This window comes from Capra hircus, chromosome 14 (genome assembly GCF_001704415.2).
Source record: "Capra hircus breed San Clemente chromosome 14, ASM170441v1, whole genome shotgun sequence".
Taxonomy (NCBI): Eukaryota; Metazoa; Chordata; class Mammalia; order Artiodactyla; family Bovidae; genus Capra; species Capra hircus.
Window position 1 is genome coordinate 45,764,885 of NC_030821.1, and position 18,857 is coordinate 45,783,741.

Consider the following 18,857-nt stretch of genomic DNA (forward strand, 5'->3'; position numbering starts at 1 on the left):
AGTATTTTATCCCAGAAATATGGAAATATCTGTTAGATAATAAGAACTAATTTCTTCAGGAGAGAGATTAAAGCTGGGATTATGATCTCAATCACAAATTTCATGTTAATAAGCAGTTTCAATTACATACAAGAATTACACACACACACACACACACACACATACCAAATATAAATTTCTTGGCTTAAAAACACATTTAGTTTACCTACCTATTTCTTAGTCCTTCTTCTTTTTGGGGGGTATTTGTATCTTTTGCTAGCCTCGGATTGTCTCACTACTAAAGAGAATTCCCCACCTTCCTTTCTTCGTATGTATATTTATAGTTTAAAACCCTTTTAGACTTAATAAGGAAGAGATTATGCATTAATGGCAATGGTAAACAGGTTTATGAAATTAAGTCAGGCTATTTTAAAAAGTCTAGTAGAAGCAATGGTAATTGACATCACTAAAGAATAGCATTATATTACAATAAGTGCTAACTTTTATAATATAGAATGTTCACCAAGATTTTGGAATTGAGACCTTTCCCCTTTCTTATTAGGGATGGGCCTTCAAGTGTTTCCAATTTTTATTTAGATTTTTTAGTCTCTTTCTTTTTTAGTTCTGTTTGGGTGAGGGCAGTTGAAGTGGGAAAACATCCAATAGATTTTCAAATTCACATGGACCTAAGTGAATAAATCCCGTGATCAAGCTAAACCATTTTTTGATTACTGAATTTTAAACACTTCCCATTTAGAAATTTAGAGGACTTAATACAGAATATTGATAGACTGCTAAAATGTTGCCTATCATCAATGGGAAGTAAGAAAAAAACATTAAGATGCTTAGTTTTTAACCAAATAACCATCAACAAACTATTAAAATATAAAATTTGCTGCAGATTTTTTCACTGGTATTAAATTTTGCTCTACTTATTAGTGATAGACTATTATTAGCTACTTTGACAAGTAATATATCTACGAATTATTTTTCAATTTACCAGATAATGGGGAAAGACAATTCATAGCTTTACTCAATCAGATTAACAATTTGTTACCTCAAATTAAATTTAAACTGTGATTCAGAAATAATTATGCATCAGACTTCCATTCATACCATCCATTTATTTCTTAGGAAAACAGTTCTTTGGAAAAAAAAAACATTTCACTTGTTGTCATATACTTCCCTGGTTTGATAACTGAATGATTTTTCTATATTTAGAAGAGATACTTTCCAGTAACCCAAATGATCCTCAGCCTGGTTTTGTTATTAATGTTACATACTTTTTGACCACGCCTCATGGCATGAAGGATCTGAGTTCCCTGACATGGCATTGAGCCCGTGCCTATTGCGGGGGAAGTGCAGGAAGCTTAGAATCTTAACCACTGGATGCTAGGAAGTCCCCTCAGTCTGGTTTTAAATGGGTCGTAAGTCCATGAGGCTGGGGGCTGTACCCAGCACCAAGCACAATGCCTTCTATAGAATATAGGAGTGCTTACCTCATATTTACTGAATGAATGAATAGTGAAATGCCAATCAAATTCTATTAGACAATATTTTTGAACTTATATTCAGTCATTCTAAAGTTCTTTATATTTTTCTAGGAAATCAGTGACTTCCTTCAGTCTTTGCCTAATGTGTATATCATGAGTAATAAATCCTTCTCTTTAATCCAGAGATGTGTATCTTATGACCAGAATTCCAAAAGGGCAAATGTATGTGCTAAAGACAATCAATGTCATTTATCTCAAGTCATTAGCATTTGGCATGATCCACTGCTTTGCTTTAAACAAACTGTGTCACAATAAATACACCTGTTTTTATTTTCAGTATTTTGAATATTAATAGAGAAAAAAACACGCCTTAACTCAACAGACTTTCTTGTAGTTCACTGGAACACTGGACGTGAAGCCACAGGATGTGAATGAGGTCTCGTTCTACTCTTCATCAAGTTCAAGTGTGAATCTGAACAAGATCCATAACTTCCCTGGTCTTCTATTGATAAATAACACCTGATTCAGAAGGCTGTTGTGAGGATTAAACATGACCAAAACTTCTAAAATATTCTACATACTTTTTTCTTTACAAATTTCAAGAGAAAATAGTTGAGTTGTTGACTTTCCTCATGTCTACATGACTAAGACGCTTTTGACAAGCAATTAATGGGAACAGACACTTGGCACATCCTCTTCTTGTTACCAAATCCAGTTCATATCAGGATAGTGCTAGATCTAAATGCTTGGTTCAAAGCTGTTGGCTGTGCCCCAGTGAAGAAATTTCTAGTGGAAATGTTTAGAAACTAATTAAATGAACTCTAGGGAGTCTGGGTGTCACGCTTGCATTTGTGACCCAGCCCAAGATGTATATCTATATACACATTTCTATCCTCTTATGATCGATCTCAAGCTTTGAGTTAAAACAATCTTGTGGCAACTTACACCCATTAGGATAGTCAGCAGAACTGAATTAACCATACCTGGGACTGTGTTATTTTGAGTTCTTTCAAATAGCCTTTCCTCATTGATGTTTGTCCCTGGTCACTGAGCTAGGTGATAATGAGTGGGCTGTCCCAGCAGCGGAAACCTCCAGGGTCCCTCAGGGAGTCAGTCCGTGTCCCTGCCACTTAAGCAGTGCTTCTCAAACTGGGGGTGTATTTTCCAGGGAATACAAAAAAAGGTATATAAAGTTAAATGAGTATCCATTTCAGTATTTGATGAGTACTCTAAGAAAAAACATCAATTCTTTCATATCGAAACATATGCTATGAAGTAAAATGCAGCATTTTCATGACTTTTTAACATAAAACATAAGACTTTGCAAGATCTCTGTGCTTGGTATATTCCCAGACCAGTCCAGGCAAATACGTTCATCCTCTGCATTAGAGGCAGTTCACTGAAAAGGTTTAGGACGCACTGCACAAGAGCATTCTAGGAACCCTTGGTGCTTTCTTTCGAAACAACAAAGTCAAAAAAAAAATTTTTTTTTTTTGAGGAATGTTTTATTTTATTTTTTCCTAGCTGAAGACGTTTTGCTCAGAGGGACTAAGAAGAATTGAAGGTTAAATTTTCCATAGGAGGTTCTCCATAATTCTTAAAACTTAAAAAAAATATATTAACAGAATAAAATTTTTAGGGAGAAATCTTTTGGGAGAAATGTCTAGAATTCTTTATCTAGGAAAAATTTTTAATATTAAGCATTCTGGAGCAGGATTCTCAGGTAGAAGGCCTAATGGACACAAGACAGGTTGGCATTAGTAAACTATCAGATAAGTTTAAAAAAACGATTCATCAATACAGAAACATCAGAAAATAACTGCTTCATGAGACTATGTAAAGAAAATAATTTTCATGACTTATTTGCTATTCATCTAACAGCAGATATATCTGTTTACTTGAAAAACTATATATAGAAAATTCAGACACTCTAGTTTTACAAAAACTGAGCAATATGTAGTTTTAGACACTGAAATAAGTATGACTAATGTAAATATCAATGATTAATGACCATACACTCTTAAAAGCTGTGTTTTGAAACAAACATAAAAACCATTAGGAAATTCTAGTAAGAACAATGGAAAAAATGCTTAAACTTATTTTTAGCAGTACGTGGATTTCAACTAAGATCCAACCTGGTTTTCTAATCTAAAGATATAATGACCAGATTTTGTTAATAAAGACATGTTATTCCTTAAAGCCTTAAGTTCAATTCTAAATTTTTGGGTTGTCTTTTTCTGATGTGTTTTTTTTTTCTTTAAAATATAGAATAAAATTTGGAATGTTTTTCCTTAAACAAAAAATTGTGCTTTAAATTTGGCCCAGAATTTTCCTGTTTCCCTGAACTATACACCCATACCCACCCAAACATCCACACACACATACAAAATATACAATTCAGAGGCAAAACTTGGACATTCCTGAGAACTCAAGGAATCACATTAATTTGAACTCTTAAGGTAACTTAGAAATAATTTGTCTTTAGTTTTTATTGGAGTAAAACTGAGGCTGAGAGGTTTTCAAGATTCACCCAGGATTACCCAGCAGGTAGTTAATTTCTGGAGCTAGAGCTTTGATTTCCTATAAGGCAAAGTGGATCCAAATGATCTGGCTTCTAGCACAGCCTTAACCAACAGGACAACCACCAGCAAATATCCTGTGTGTGTTTGTGTTGACATGACACTCAGGCCTGTCCACCTCTTTGCGAGCCCATGGACGGTAGCCGGCTAGGCTCCTCTGTCCACGGAATTTTCCAGGCGAAAAAACTGGAGTGAATTGCCATTTCCACCTCCAGGGGATCTTTCTGACCCAGGGATCGACCCGCGTCTCTTGCGTCTCCTGCATTGGCAGGCGAATTCTTTGCCACTAGCGCCATCTGAACTGAACTGAGCGCCAACTACCGTAACACTTGTGCATTTCGCGGCTCTCAGTAAAAATGGTGGAAATACTGCTTTCAATCCTCCACCACTTGGGGGCGCTGGAAACGTGAGGGTGTGTTTCTAGGTGCTGCAATTACAGGATGGTGCCGCTGGAGTTTGCAGCCCTCCTCACCTGGCAGTGTTCCTTCCTCACACTGGGAAATACTGAAAGATCCATTATCAGGGCAGGGCTCTTTCTATGTAACTCATTTCCGGACCCACCTCTGTCTATGTGGTCGGGGTGGGTGGGGTGGCAGTCTGACTTAAATAGCTCTGCTTTTAGTTTGCCAAAAGTCACTTTCTAGAATTCCCATTTTGGCATATGTACATTCTATCTAGGTTTTTAGATAGAAAAGGTTATGTTGGATACAAGTGGAAAACAGTCATCTTTCGGTGGTCAATATATAGTTTTTTTTTTTTTTAAGAACTGATTTACAGAAGAGTGCGATTTAAAAAAAATTGTGTAATATCACCTTTTAAGTATGTTCAGATTTTTTAAAAATGCATTTCTGTACAGGCTGTGACATGATACATACTTTCCCCCACAATATTAGGGATATGTAATTGACTAGCAAAATTTCAAGCCTCAATTTCAAGTTTTTGGATATCTGGTCATTACATCTTGCCTATTTTCATGATTTATAAATAAAACCACAAATGCCACAACTAAGCAGAAGCAAAAAAGAAAAATGCACCCTGTGAGTCATATCATCAGTCAATAAAAATACTGTATTCCTTTAAACAAATGTACTTATAAGAGCTTTATAACCCAAAGCAAGATATGTGAGATGGTTTAAGAAGAGGTTGCAGTTTTGCAACAAGAAGTCTGTATAGCTCCTTCAGGCAGTAGCTGTGAAGGAAGTGCCTGTGTCTCAGAAGCTTGTTTCCGTCTGTTCTTGACACTTCTGCATCCCAAGCCCCATTATTTACAAAGTTATGCATTTTGCAAGCTCAAAGCACCTTGCGCCTTGCAATTATGAATGCATGCAATGACATTTCATCCTTTCATGTGCAAATTCTAAAATTCATCATAACAGAAAAGCTCACAGTCGAAACTCTGTAATCTGAAATGAAAGGATCAAAAATGTCAGACATGGCAGAATACGATTCCTAATAGAGCTCTCTTTATTTGTTCAGTGTTCTTCAGTCATTTTTGTTTGTTACAAAAATGGAGTCTTGATTCTTTATTTAAACAGTACTGAAACTAAACTGTTCATGCCATGCAAAAATAACATTTTATGCACTTTTTTTGGGAGGGAGGGGCTTCCCACGTTTTAGTTCACAGGCATTATTAACCGCATTTTTAAGAAACAAGTTTTTTTGTTTGTTTGTTTTAGTGTTATTATTGCTTTTGTAACTAGTCACATGCTGGTTTCACGTGTGGGGCAGTAACCTGTGTCTCCCGGGTTGGAATGAATTTCTGGGGCAAACAAATGGTTTTCCATCTTGCACCCTTCTTGACTGTTGTCCTTTTTCACTTCTGCCACACCGTGGTAAATGTCTTGTCTACAGTTGTGACTTGTGTCCTGGGCAGAGGAAGAGCCCACACAGGCCTCTTCTCTTAAAGGGTCTCTTCCATCACTAGGCTTATCTGTCAAGCAGTTTGGGCTGGAGTCTGCCTGCTTGTCCGGCCTTCTGGTCCCCTGGAGCTCTAAGAAGTCATCATCTTCCCCCGTGTCGATTTCCGTGAAGCTCCTCCTCTCTCTGGTGGAGAAAGTAAAGAGTTTCTGCTTGGGAAACCGAGGCGTCAGCCCTTTGGAGGGTCCTTGACAATGAACCTCAGCACCCAGCAAGGGTCTATCTCCCTGGGAGGGAGTTTCTTCTAAGAGAATGGTGCTGATGAGCTGGGGTGCGGTGAGTGGAAAGTCCGCCGCGGTGACCGGCAGCGGCCTGGCTGTACTGGGCGGGGTTGGCGGGGCGCCGCCTCTGCTGTCCTTGAAGTTGACCTTGAGCGATCTGGACTTGAGCGGGTTGCTGCCTTTCAGCGAGCTCTTGGGGCTCTCGGAGGCACTGTCTGTCGGCAGAGGGCCGTGCGGCCCACCCTGGGGCCCGCCGGCGGCGTCGAGGTTCACAGTTATGTCGATCGGAGCATATTCTGGGGTGGCCTCCCTGGCCACGGGCCCCTTCTCCCTGATTAGGGTTAAGAAGGGGGGTGCCCTGGCTCTTTGGTGCTCTTCTATCCCGGCGAGGTCAGGTGGGAACTTCATCTGCAGGTGGGACGCGGAGGGCGGCGGCAGGGGCGACCTCTCGGTCTCCGTGAAGTCGGTGGCGCAGCTGGTGAAGCTGTCGATACTGGATGTGCTCTTCATGTCCACGACGCCCTCGGTCTGTGCCACCGCCAGCTGCTCCTGCGGGCAGACCACCTCCTCCATCTCTATCTCTTCCTCGTAGGCGGACGGCCTTTCGGCCTGCTCCTGGCCATCGGGGTTCGGGTGAGAGTGAGGCTGCGTCTTGGTGATTTCATTGTACAGCATCTCCAGCTTCTGGGCGCTCAGATGCTGTGGGCTGGAGGAAGAAGTGTTGTTCAGCTGTTCATGGGAATCTTTCTGGCTGACCTCCTGGTACTTATTCTCGTAAGACTTGTTGGAGCTGGTTTCCGACAGAGCCTTCCTGGCCCACTTCCACCGGCTTGGAGAGAGGTGATTGTCATCCGTGGAGCCCTTGGTGTTGGCCGACTCTCCCGTCTTCTCCACGGCCACGTCTATCAGCTCCATACTTCGAGCAAAGGCGTCCTTTAAGTTCATAGACACGATGCTTCCGTTCCTCTTGGCGCGCTCCAGAGCCTCTCTCCTCTTAATGGCTTTCTCCTGGCGTTTCTGCTCCTTGTAAAACTCAGAAAAATTGTTCACAATGATTGGGATGGGAAGGGCGATCACCAGAACCCCTGCGATACAGCAGAGACCTCCCACAATCTTCCCTAATAACGTTTTTGGGTAGATGTCTCCGTAACCGACAGTCGTCATGGTGATGGTGGCCCACCAAAAGGAAGCCGGAATACTGGTGAACTTGGTAGCATCCTCGTCCTTTTCGGCAAAAAATACCAGGCTGGAGAATATCATTATCCCCATGGCCAGAAACAAGATCAGCAAGCCCAGTTCATTGTAACTCCGCCTGAGGGTGAAGCCCAGAGACTGCAGGCCCGTCGAGTGCCGGGCGAGTTTCAGGATCCGGAGGATCCGCATGATCCGGAAGATCTGGACCACGCGGCGAACGTTCTGGAACTGCAGCACACTCTTGTTGGACTCCGTGAGGAAGATAGTGACGTAATAGGGCAAGATGGCCAGCAAGTCGATAACATTCAGCGGGCCTTTAAAGAACTTCCATTTGTTGGGTGAGGACAGGAACCGTAAAAGGTACTCCATGGTAAACCAGGCGATACACACGGCCTCCACGTGGGCCAACTGGGGGTTGTCATTGGGCTGTCCGAATTCATCCATCTCCTGCAGCTCCGGCAGCGTGTTGAGAGACAGTGCGATGGTGGAGAGGACGATGAACAAGATGGACACGATAGCCAAGATCTGGAAAAGAAAAGAAAGGCAAGTCAGCAGGGCCTCTTAGTTGCTTAGGCACAGTCAGGAGACATAGGGGTTTCACTGTTTTTTAAATGATATGCCTTGTTCAAAGGTATTCCAAGAAGGTAACTTCACAAACACATTCACTTCTTATGAGTTCATTTCACTTAGAAGCCTAATATGGATAAAACAGGCAACAAATGGGAACCAACTGTGTAGCACAGATAACTCTATTCAGTGCTCTGTGGTGACCTAAATGGAAAAAAAATCCAAAAAAGAGGTGATATATATATACAAATAGCTGATTCACTTTGCTGTACAGCAGAAACTAACCTAACACTGTAAAACAACTATACTCTAATTAAAATTATATATATATATATATATATAAATAAAGTAGACCTAATGTAACATACCTTTAAATTCTATGGTCTAATCCATTTGAAAAAAATCCACCCCCCCCACCTTGCGCATTGTTCTTAGACCCCTCTGGAAGAGTTTTCGGGGAACAATCATCTCCCCTCTCTTGTGTGTGGGCATATGGCTCAGATGTGTCCTACTCTTTGCAACCCCATGGACTGTAGCCTACCAGGCTCCTCTGGAGCAGTTTGCCATACCCTCCCCCAAGGGATCTTCCCAACCCAGGGATGGAACCTGTGTCTCTTGCATCTCCTGCACTGGCAGATGGATTCTTTACCACCTGAGCCACCAGGGAAGTCCTCCCCTCTCTTAGCTATTTGTAATTTTTCTCTCTGAACCACCCAGTGTATGTTTCTTTGTGTGAATTGCCATACCTGCTATAGAAGCTAGAAAAAAGTCATGATTGCCAGAAGTTTTATTCTAAAGAGTCAGACACAACTGAGCGAAAAACACTTTCACACTTTCCAGTGGTTAAGACTCCACTTCCACCTGCAGTGAGTACAGGTTCAATCCCTGGTTGGGGAGTTAAGATCCTACATGCCTCAAGGTGTGACCAAAAAAAAAGGAAAAAGAGGATAAGTGACTGATCACTGATCAGTCAGTGATTGCAGACCTATATGTAGAGAGAAAACAAGGCCTTGGTACAGTGATGCTTCCATGGAACAAATGTGATCTGTCTGGCAAGCACTGAAGACAGAATCAAGTCAAGGAGCCTCCATCCTGGGCCATGTGGCCTTCTGGCCAGCCTCATGAGGGAGAAGAAGATTATGAGCTAACTTCATTCAGTTGAGAAAGGTTTCATAAAGAAGAAACTGATGATTGTCCAAGGTGATCTTGGTTCAGGGCAGAGGAATAGCAGTGTGATGTCAGACATAGAAGGAAAGAGGAAGCACTCAATAAGAAGTAAAAAGAAGGACTTCCCCCACAATCCAGTGGTGACTCAGACAATAAAGAATCTGCCTGCAATACAGGATACCTGGGTTCAGTCCCTGGGTTAGGAAGATACTCTGGGGAAGGGAATGGCTGCCCACTCCGGTATTCTTGCCTGGAGATCCCACGGACAGAGAAGTCTGGCCAGCTACAGTCCACAGGGTTGCAGAGTCGGATGTGACTGAGCATGCATTCATACAGTATTAATGTGTTAAGAAAATACACTAAACTATTATTTAAAGTTTGAAGGATTAGTAAATTTCATGCTTAAAAATAAAGATGAGGGAGAGGGCTTCCCTGGTGGTCCAGTGGCTAAGACTCTGAGCTCCCAATGCAGGGGACCTGGGTTCTGTCTCTAGTCAGGAACTAGATATCACATGCAACTAAGAGTTAACATGCTGCAAGTCAAGATCCCACCACAACTAAAAGATAATGCATGCCTCGAAAATGATCGAAGATCCTGAGTACTAAGACCCAGCACAAGAAAACAAAACAAAAGGCTACAGTCTATGAGGTTGCAAAGAGTCAGATACAGCTGAGTGAATAACACTTTCACATTCTGCAGTGGTTAAGACTCCACCTTCCAATGCAGTGGGTGCAGGTTCAACCCCTCGTTAGGGAGTTAAGATCCTACATGCCTTTCGGTGTGGGGAGAAAAAAAAAAAAAGGAAAAAGAGGATTCAGTTCAGTTCAGTTGCTCAGTCGTGTCCGACTGTCCGTGACCCCACCAATCGCAGCACGCCAAGCCTCCCTGTCAATCACCAACTCCCGGAGTTCACCCAGATTCGCGTTCATCGAGTCAGTGATGCCATCCAGCCATCTCATCCTCTATTGTCTCCTCCTTCTCCTGCCCCCAATCCCTCCCAGCATCAAAGTCTTTTCCAATGAGTCAACTCTCCACATGAGGTGGCCAAAGTACTGGAGTTTCAGCTTTAGCATCATTCCTTCCAAAGAAATCCCAGGGTTGATCTCCTTCAGAATGGACTGGTTGGATCTCCTTGCAGTCCAAGGGACTCTCAAGAGTCTTCTCCAACACCACAGTTCAAAAGCATCAATTCTTCGGCGCTCAGCCTTCTTCACAGTCCAACTCTCACATCCATACATGACCACAGGAAAAACCATAGCCTTGACTAGATGGACCTTAGTCAGCAAAGTAATGTCTCTGCTTTTGAATATGCTATCTAGATTGGTCATAACTTTTCTTCCAAGGAGTAAGCATCTTTTAATTTCATGGCTGCAGTCACCATCTGCAGTGATTTTGGAGCCCCCCAAAATAAAGTCTGACACTGTTTCCACTGTTTCTCCATCTATTTCCCATGAAGTGATGGGACCGGATGCCATGATCTTCGTTTTCTGAATGTTGAGCTTTAAGCCAACTTTTTCACCCTCTTCTTTTACTTTCATCAGGAGGCTTTTGAGTTCCTCTTCACTTTCTGCCATACGGGTGGTGTCATCTGCATATCTGAGATTACTGATATTTCTCCCGGCAATCTTGATTCCAGCTTGTGTTTCTTCCAGTCCAGCGTTTCTCATGATGTACTCTGCATAGAAGTTAAATAAGCAGGGTGACAATATCCAGCCTTGACGTACTCCTTTTCCTATTTGGAACCAGTCTATTGTTCCATGTCCAGTTCTAACTGTTGCTTCCTGACCTGCATACAGATTTCTCAAGAGGCAGGTTAGGTGGTCTGGTATTCCCATCTCTTTCAGAATTTTCCACAGTTTATTGTGATCCACACAGTCAAAGGCTTTGGCATAGTCAATAAAGCAGAAATAGATGTTTTTCTGGAACTCTCTTGCTTTTTGGTCAGTCATTCTGATCTCTGAGCTTGATTTTATTGTTTACTATGTGACTTTGGGCAAATGACTTAACCTCTCTGTGTCTCAGTTTACAAATCTATAATGAAGACAGCACTTACAGTTATTTTATGGCTTTGTGAAGATCGTGGCACACATATGTCGCTAAGTAAATAAATGTAGCTCGGAGAAAAATATCCTGACACTGTTTAATTTAGACATTCATTGTTCAGTAAACAATGATTAAATATCTTGAGGCGACACAGCTCAGTAACCATGAGTCTGTGGAAAAAATGAACTGTAACTGACATTAGAATTTCCGAACTTCCCTCCTCTTTATCCTTCTAAGTCTCTCTACTTTTGGCTCCTTATTCTGGCTCTTTTCTCTTGTGCCTCATGTATGCCTTTCATTGCTTTTTCTTCCTGTTTTTTTCCAACTCCCACCTTTCCTCTTAGGTCGGTATAAAGGAAAACCATAGTTTTTCCAGGATGCACTATAGATATTAAGATTTACAGTTTCTTAACTTCAAGAACAGCACTTCATTACTAGTGTTTTATATAGTGTTTTATATGTTTTTTCTTAAACAAAACTACTTTTTACCTGAATATACTTCAGGAGTTCCTTTAAACGTGTGAATCAATGAATGACAGTAGTATAAGGGCTTGCTTCATCTATGCTGAGAAACTTTGAAGGCTAAAGTTAGAAATACCCTCAAGAAGGTTTAAATAAACCCATGGATAATGGATTCAGGCTTCCCAGGTGACAAAGAATCCTCTTGCCAATGCAGGAGACATAAGAGCTGTTGGTTCGATCTCTGGGTTAGGAGTATCCGCTGGAGGAGGAAATGGCAACCTTCTTGCCTGGGAAATCCCATGGACAGAGGACCCTGGTCATCTACAGACCATGGGGTTGCAAAGAGTTGGAAAAGATGGAGCTACTGACTACACATGGGCACAGTGGATACTGAGGGTTTATTAAGGACAAGTCAGGTATGCTCACCCTGAAGCTCTACCCTCAGAGGCTAATGGAAGGGGAATATTTACAATATTCCATCATGTAAATATTCTTTGGAAGCATTGGTCAGATTTCATCTACTTTTATGTTCTTACCATAAGGAACTAGGTCCTTTTCTATTTCTAGAAGGTCATACTGTTTCTAATATACCTTTGGGCATTTTTAAATATTGAGATTGCTACCATCATTCTTGCACTGTAACCCATAGTCCAGATTTTTTATTTCTTCTTATCTGCTTACTTGCCCATTTGGATGCATTTTATTTAGGTTTATCACCTCCAAGAGCAAGAAAAAGTAGAAATACAAATGAAACCATTCTCCTGTCTTCCAACCTTTTAGACAAAGAACAAAGCAGGTCAACATGGACCTTCAATTTTTCTTGACTCCACAATCCAAGCAAGATCACAGGTCAATTTACTTCGCTATCTAATTTGGGAAATAATGGACATTGTATAATTCTAATACAGTCTAATGGTCTAGCTGATGGCAACTGAATACAGCTACTTTTAGCACCTGAGAATTTAGCATGTACACAACATAATTTGGAGCACATTCTTTTAAAATATTTATTTTTTTGGCTGCACTGGGTTTTGACTGCCTGTGGGATCTTCAGTTGTAGCATATGGGATATAGTTCCCTGACCAGGAATTGAACCCAGGCCCCCTGCTTTGGTAGCATTGAGTCATCGTTGCTAGACCACCAGGGAAGTGCCATGGAGTACAGTCTTGAAGAAAAGAAATTACTAAAGGAAAAAAATTCTGATACTCAAGCCCTTAACAATTCCACATTCATGTTAAAGAAACCATAATGTATTGAAGTGCATGATTTTTCTGTCTCATGTTCAAATTTAATCTGTTAAAGCCCATTTGCTTTCAGTGTAAAAGAATGGCTTATTTTTAATATCTCATGAAACTTGGAGTTCTCCTAGGAAGACAGCATCTTAGACAAATTATTCAGTACGTACCAAAGATGATGTGTGATGCAACAAGCCAAATGCAAGGTTATTGTCTTAGGATAGAGGTGTTTTATTTATTTATTTTTTTGAACACAATAAATAGAACAAGCATGCAATTTTGCTCTAAGCTACAGGATGCATGTCTAAACATGGATATTTACTTTAGTACAGCAAACCATAATGACATTTAGGTATTGCTTCGTTTATTATACGCATGCACAAGTTAGGTTTTTAACCATGTTACCTCTAATAACCAGTCTCTAGAGCTGGCTGTTTTGGCTCCAGCAAGTAGACTTAGGTTTGTACATGGTAAAGGAAGCGGAAATTCCAAACAATTACCTATGTGATATCAGTCAACTCCCTTGGAATTTGGAGTACATAATTTCCAAGTTTCCTTTCATCTCTAACATTTGGCAATTTTTTCTAAACTAAAATATTTTACTAATTCCATTCACATCTGCAAACCAAACCAAGGGCTAGTCACAGTTGATTCCATCAATTTGGTTGAACTGCCAAAGTATAATTTTGTTGCTTATGAAATAAAAAAAAAAGAAATGAGAAGGCTTTTTAAACCATTCCACTCTGTAGGTTCCAAGCATTTAGTTCCTGGGAATAGACATGCTTTCCAGAAAACACTTTTCTTCCCTTTTGCATTGCCTGGATAATGATTTAATTCTTCCTTAGACACAAATATTGAGAGGATCACATGGAGTTAAGAACAGGACTCCCAGCACTGGTGTTACTGAGTCTGCAAAGTTGGTTGCATTGATTTCAGTTTGTGTAAGGCATTGGGAGATTTGCTCCTATTTACCAACTAGTTTTTTTTTTTTTTTTTTTAATAACTTTTATTGGAGTATACTCAGATGGTAAAAAATCTGCCTGCAATGCAGGAGACCTGGGTTCGATCCCTGGGTCAGGAAGATCCCCTGAATAAGAGAATGACTACCTAGTCCAGTATTCTTGCCTGGAGAATTCCATGGACAGAGGAGCCTGGAGGGCTACAGTCCATGGGGTTGCAAACAGTCGGACGTGACTGAAGCATCATGTTAATTTACAACACTTATGTCATGTTAATTAACATGGCATGTATGCTCAGTTGCTCAGTCCTGTCCGACTCTTTGTGACCCCATGGACTGTAGCCCACCAGGCTCCTCTGCCCGTGGAGTTTTCCAAGTAAGAATACTGGAGTGGATTGCCATTTCCTCCTCCAGGGGATCTTCCCAACCCAGGGACTGAACCTGTATCTCCTGAGTCTCTTGCATTGCAGGCAGATTCTTTACCACTGAGTCACCTGGGAGGCCTAATTAACTTTGATGGTTAATTTACAATGTTGTGTTAGCTTCAGGCATACAGCAAAGTGAATCAGTTATATATATGTGTGTATTCACTCGTTTTTAGATTCTTTTCCAATGTAGGTCATTACAGAGTATTGAGTAGAGTTCCCTGTGCTATACAGTAGGTTCTTATATATTTTATATATAATAGTGTGTATATATCAATCTCAATTTATCCCCCTCCCCCACTTTTCCCCTTGGTAACCATAAGTTTTTTTTTTTTTTTACCAACTTGTTGATTTCATATCCTTTGAAGATAGCAGATATTTCCTGGTGGAAAGAATATAAATCACACACATGGCTCTACTTCTGCTGGCCATGCAGACAAGCCAGTTTCTTCTCCAGACTCAGCACCCTCATCTGCAAAACGAGGTCCTTCCTATTTGCCCCTCAGCTGCCTCAGAGGGTGGTTAAGGACCAAACTAGATCACGCACGGAAGCATCTATAAAATGTAAAGTACTATATCAAGAAATGCTGAAGGTGTGTCTAGAAGAAGCCACTGGTCAGCACTGGGAGGGAATGATGAACATAAACTGTTCTTCCCCTACTTAAATAGAATTTCAGACGTAGTTCATATTTGAAACACTTACAAGCACATTCTTTCACCTAACCAGTGGTTTGCATGTCAAATCCAGATACCTGGGTTTTCCTGAGGACTGAATGATCTATCTAGTCTGCCAATATTTAAGTGCTGGACTGAGGTTGGGTGGGTGGGTGCATGAAACGGGTAAAGTTGGTCAAAGGGCATGAACTTCTAATAATAAAATAAATTAATAGATAATCAACAAGGATCTGCTGTAAAGCACAAGGAACTCTACTCAACATTCTGTAATAACCTATATGGGGAAAGAATCTGAAAAAGCATGGATATACACAAATGTATTACTGAATTTGTTGCATACCTTAAACTAACACAACATTGTAAATCAACTATGACTCCAATATAAAATAAAAATTAAATAAAAAATAAAATAAATTAAGTCCTGGGGATATACAGCATGGTGACTACAGTTAGTAATACTGTGCCGAATATTTGAAAGCTTTTAAGACAGTAAATCTTAAAAGTTGCATCACAGGAAAAATGAGATGATGATGTTACATGAGATGATGGGTGTTAACTCAGCTCTTTGTGGTAATCATTTCATAATACAGGCATATATCAATTCATTATGTTGTACAACTAAAACTAATATACTGTTATATGTCAATTATATCTCAGTTAAAAAAAAGAGATGGGCTGAGGTTGCTTCGGGTGAAGACTTGACTTATTTTGAATCTTAAAATATGCAGACTATTTTCAAGCTCCAGCCTCCCGAGTGATAATCTGCTTTGTATTCACCAACTTGCAATACTTCCTTCAAATACATGGGAACTGGGGTACCTTGCACTGAGATCAGTGCAGGTACTTTCTCCCTTTCATCTCCCCCAAACTCTCCTTCCTTCTTTGACAAATGCTGAGGAGAGGTAAAAGTGAGTGAGTTGTAGCACTTCTGCTTTATCTTCTTAGCGGAAACAGATGAACAAACACAACAACAACAAAAACCTTATCAGCAATAAAAGACAGCATGGGAAACTGTGATGAGAAGAATTTTCAGGAGAGGACTTCCCTGGTGGACCCAGTGGTTAGGACTCCATGCTTCTAATGCAGGAGAGGGGCAGGTTCGAACCCTGGCTGGGGAAGTAGGATTTCACATGCTACAGAGCATGGCCAAAAAATGAAAAAAAAAAAAAAAGAATTTTCAGGAGAACATCAACTTATTTCAGTTGTCCAGAAGAAGGTCTGTGATGAGCATTATTAGAAACATGAAACATTTTCTATTTTCAGAAAAAGGGCAAAGCACAGTGACATTTCTGAGCCTATAAGCCAAAGACCAAACCATTTGTTGAGGGAAGAAGTGAGAAGTAGGTAAAAATATCATGACTTTCATCTACCTATCTTCTATTTTGAGCTGTTCTCAGAAGCAAACCAGAAAAAAAAAAAATACTGTGATTTGCACCGAAGGAAGAGCCATCCAGGACCATTGCTGTTCTAACATTTCTTATTCTTTGAAACTGTGGTGCTCTCCTCGAAGACTGGGGGCCCTTGGTTGATGCTCAGCTCTTTCTTCTCCCAAATATCCCCTTGCCTTCCTGGGACAACAGAGATTCTGTGCTTAGGTGCTCTCTGGTAATGAATCCTTTGTGGGCTAGCACCACATGACTCATGCAAAGGATGAACATCCCTGAAAGGCTCAGTTGATTTTGAATTATTTTGGACTCATGGATAACATGAAGCCAGGAATTCAATCCCTTCCCATTTATGGACTGTTGAATGAGGGGTTTGAAGAGAGTCATCCACACAGAAGTTGATGTCAGCCAGAAGCCTGAGTGATGCTTTTCATTTGGGGTGGTGTGGTCAGTGAGAAGCAATTCAGTTCTGCATAGTATCAAAATTTACTTTTTTAAAAAAATTCTCTAATATAAAACCATTTTTTTTGAGAGGAGAGCTTTTGGCCATCTTATGATGAAAGATACTGTTTTAACATTTTCTTGGTATCTTCTGAAATAAGCCACATTTTACTACCCATGATATATTTCCTATTTTAAAAGATTAGGTTTTAGGAAGCGATTCATTAGGTAGAAGGCTGGTGGAGGGAACTTTATTCTTATTCACAGTAACTCTGAAAGAAAGGAGCAGCAGTGAAATGGAGACACCTTTAATCTTACACCCACTCCAGTGATTAGACAACCTCTTTGTAGGTAATTTGTTCTTACAAAGTCTTCAGGGGCCAGGAAGTAAACATGAAGATGAGCCAGGCTGAGCTGCCTGTGTTATGCAGCAACTCCTGTTAGCTATCTATTTTACATATGGTAATATATATATTTCAGGGCTACTCTCTCAGTTTGTCCCACCCTCACCTGCCTTCGCTGTGTCTACAAGTCTGTTCTCTATGTTGGACAGAGTTTTGATCTGTTAACACCCATAAAGCCTTACAACCTTCTTAAACAATCATTTGACAACTTCACAGAAGATAGTTTTGCTTCTCAAACAGAGTTTTTGGATCACAGAACGGAGTAACTACCTATTTTCTTTCTATAGAATTGCTTGCAGTGCCCAACACAGAGCAAATACTTCGAAAATCTATTTTAAATAAATGAATAACCAAAAAAAGAAGAGAGAAGCCCATAGAACTGGAGGAAAGGAGAACAGATCTTGAAGAAGCCAAGTGTTTTCTAATCACCAAAGAAGAATAAGATAGGTTCTTAGTCATTTTCTCTTGCTTCCAAAGTCAGCCCAAAAGCTTTAACCAACAATAGAATTTTTTAACACCAGAAATTCATATTACCAATAACCCATTTTGTGATAACAGACCAACTGTACAACTTCAGCAACATAATCTTTTCCTAGGTTAAGCTCTGTAATTTTATTAATCCTTTCTTTTTCTTTTTTTAAATTATACTGAGCAGATTACTTTTTTTTTTACCTTATTCTTTGAGAAGCCTGATTTTGACTATTTTGGGCTTCACCTTCACAGAAGTGTACATTTTCTTAAAGAAAAGTGTTGTATTCATTCTATGTCACATTTTTTTTTTTCTGAACATTACTTGGAACCTCAGTTAATCCAACCAGTGAATAAAGTGATAGTTCCATGTATAGATATGGGTGGATTCAGGTTTATGGAATAAATGTGAAGCCACTGAGAAGAATTAATAATGTAGGTTATATATTAAAAAGTACATACATACAACTATTCTTCAATAAAAGAATAGCAAAGAATAAGAAAAAAATATACATATATATCACTGCCCCAGGTAACCAAAAATAAAACATCAGAGAAAAGTCACAAAACTTCATAAAAGTGTAAACTTAACAAATATTTCAGATTCCATGTAATATTTATTTACAAGCATATTTTGTTAAAATACTCATCTATATAAATATCTTATGTGTGTGAAGACCTAAAACAAGACAATGAAAAGAAGTTTCCCTCCCTTTTCTCCTTCTTATCGGTTGTCTAGTTCTTTGGAAAGACAATTTATGAAAACCGAAGGAGGGAAAAAACAGATTTTAAACACCAAGGGTGTTTTGAACATTAAAGTATTTACAGTTCCATCCAGATATAACAGTCTTCCCTTTCCTGTTGGAAAAGTGTTTCCTTGGTTCTCAGAAAAATTCTAATCAAAACTCTTCTTTTTGTGAAAGATGGGTAGAAGTTTCCATACAGAAAGAGGGTTATAGGGCACAACGGGCTGAGAAGACAGGGCAGGTGAAGCCCTAAAGCCCAGACCATTAGCTTAGGAAGTTCCAGTTAATTTTGTATGACTGGGGCATCCATAGGGGTCCATGGTGATTTCAGGGCTGCTACATATAGAGTGAAGGCTATGCACCGGTCAACTCCAGAGGGCACCAATAGAGAGGTAAGAGTGTGAAGAGACAGGGGGCTTCCCTGGTGGTCCAGGGGCTAAGACTCTGTGCTCCCAGTGCGGGGGCCAGTTTCCATCCCTGCTCAGGGAACTAGATGC

The 18,857-nt window shown here is 40.2% G+C and overlaps 1 protein-coding gene across 1 annotated transcript in view; it reads right to left on the bottom strand.

The window, feature by feature from the left end:
• KCNB2 (potassium voltage-gated channel subfamily B member 2) overlaps nucleotides 3,473–18,857 on the bottom strand; it is a 459,966-nt gene continuing 444,581 nt past the window's right edge. The window contains exon 3 of the mRNA XM_005689061.3: nucleotides 3,473–7,908. Coding sequence (XP_005689118.2) covers nucleotides 5,752–7,908 — 2,157 coding nt within the window. The 3' untranslated portion in view covers nucleotides 3,473–5,751. The remainder of the gene's footprint in view (nucleotides 7,909–18,857) is intronic.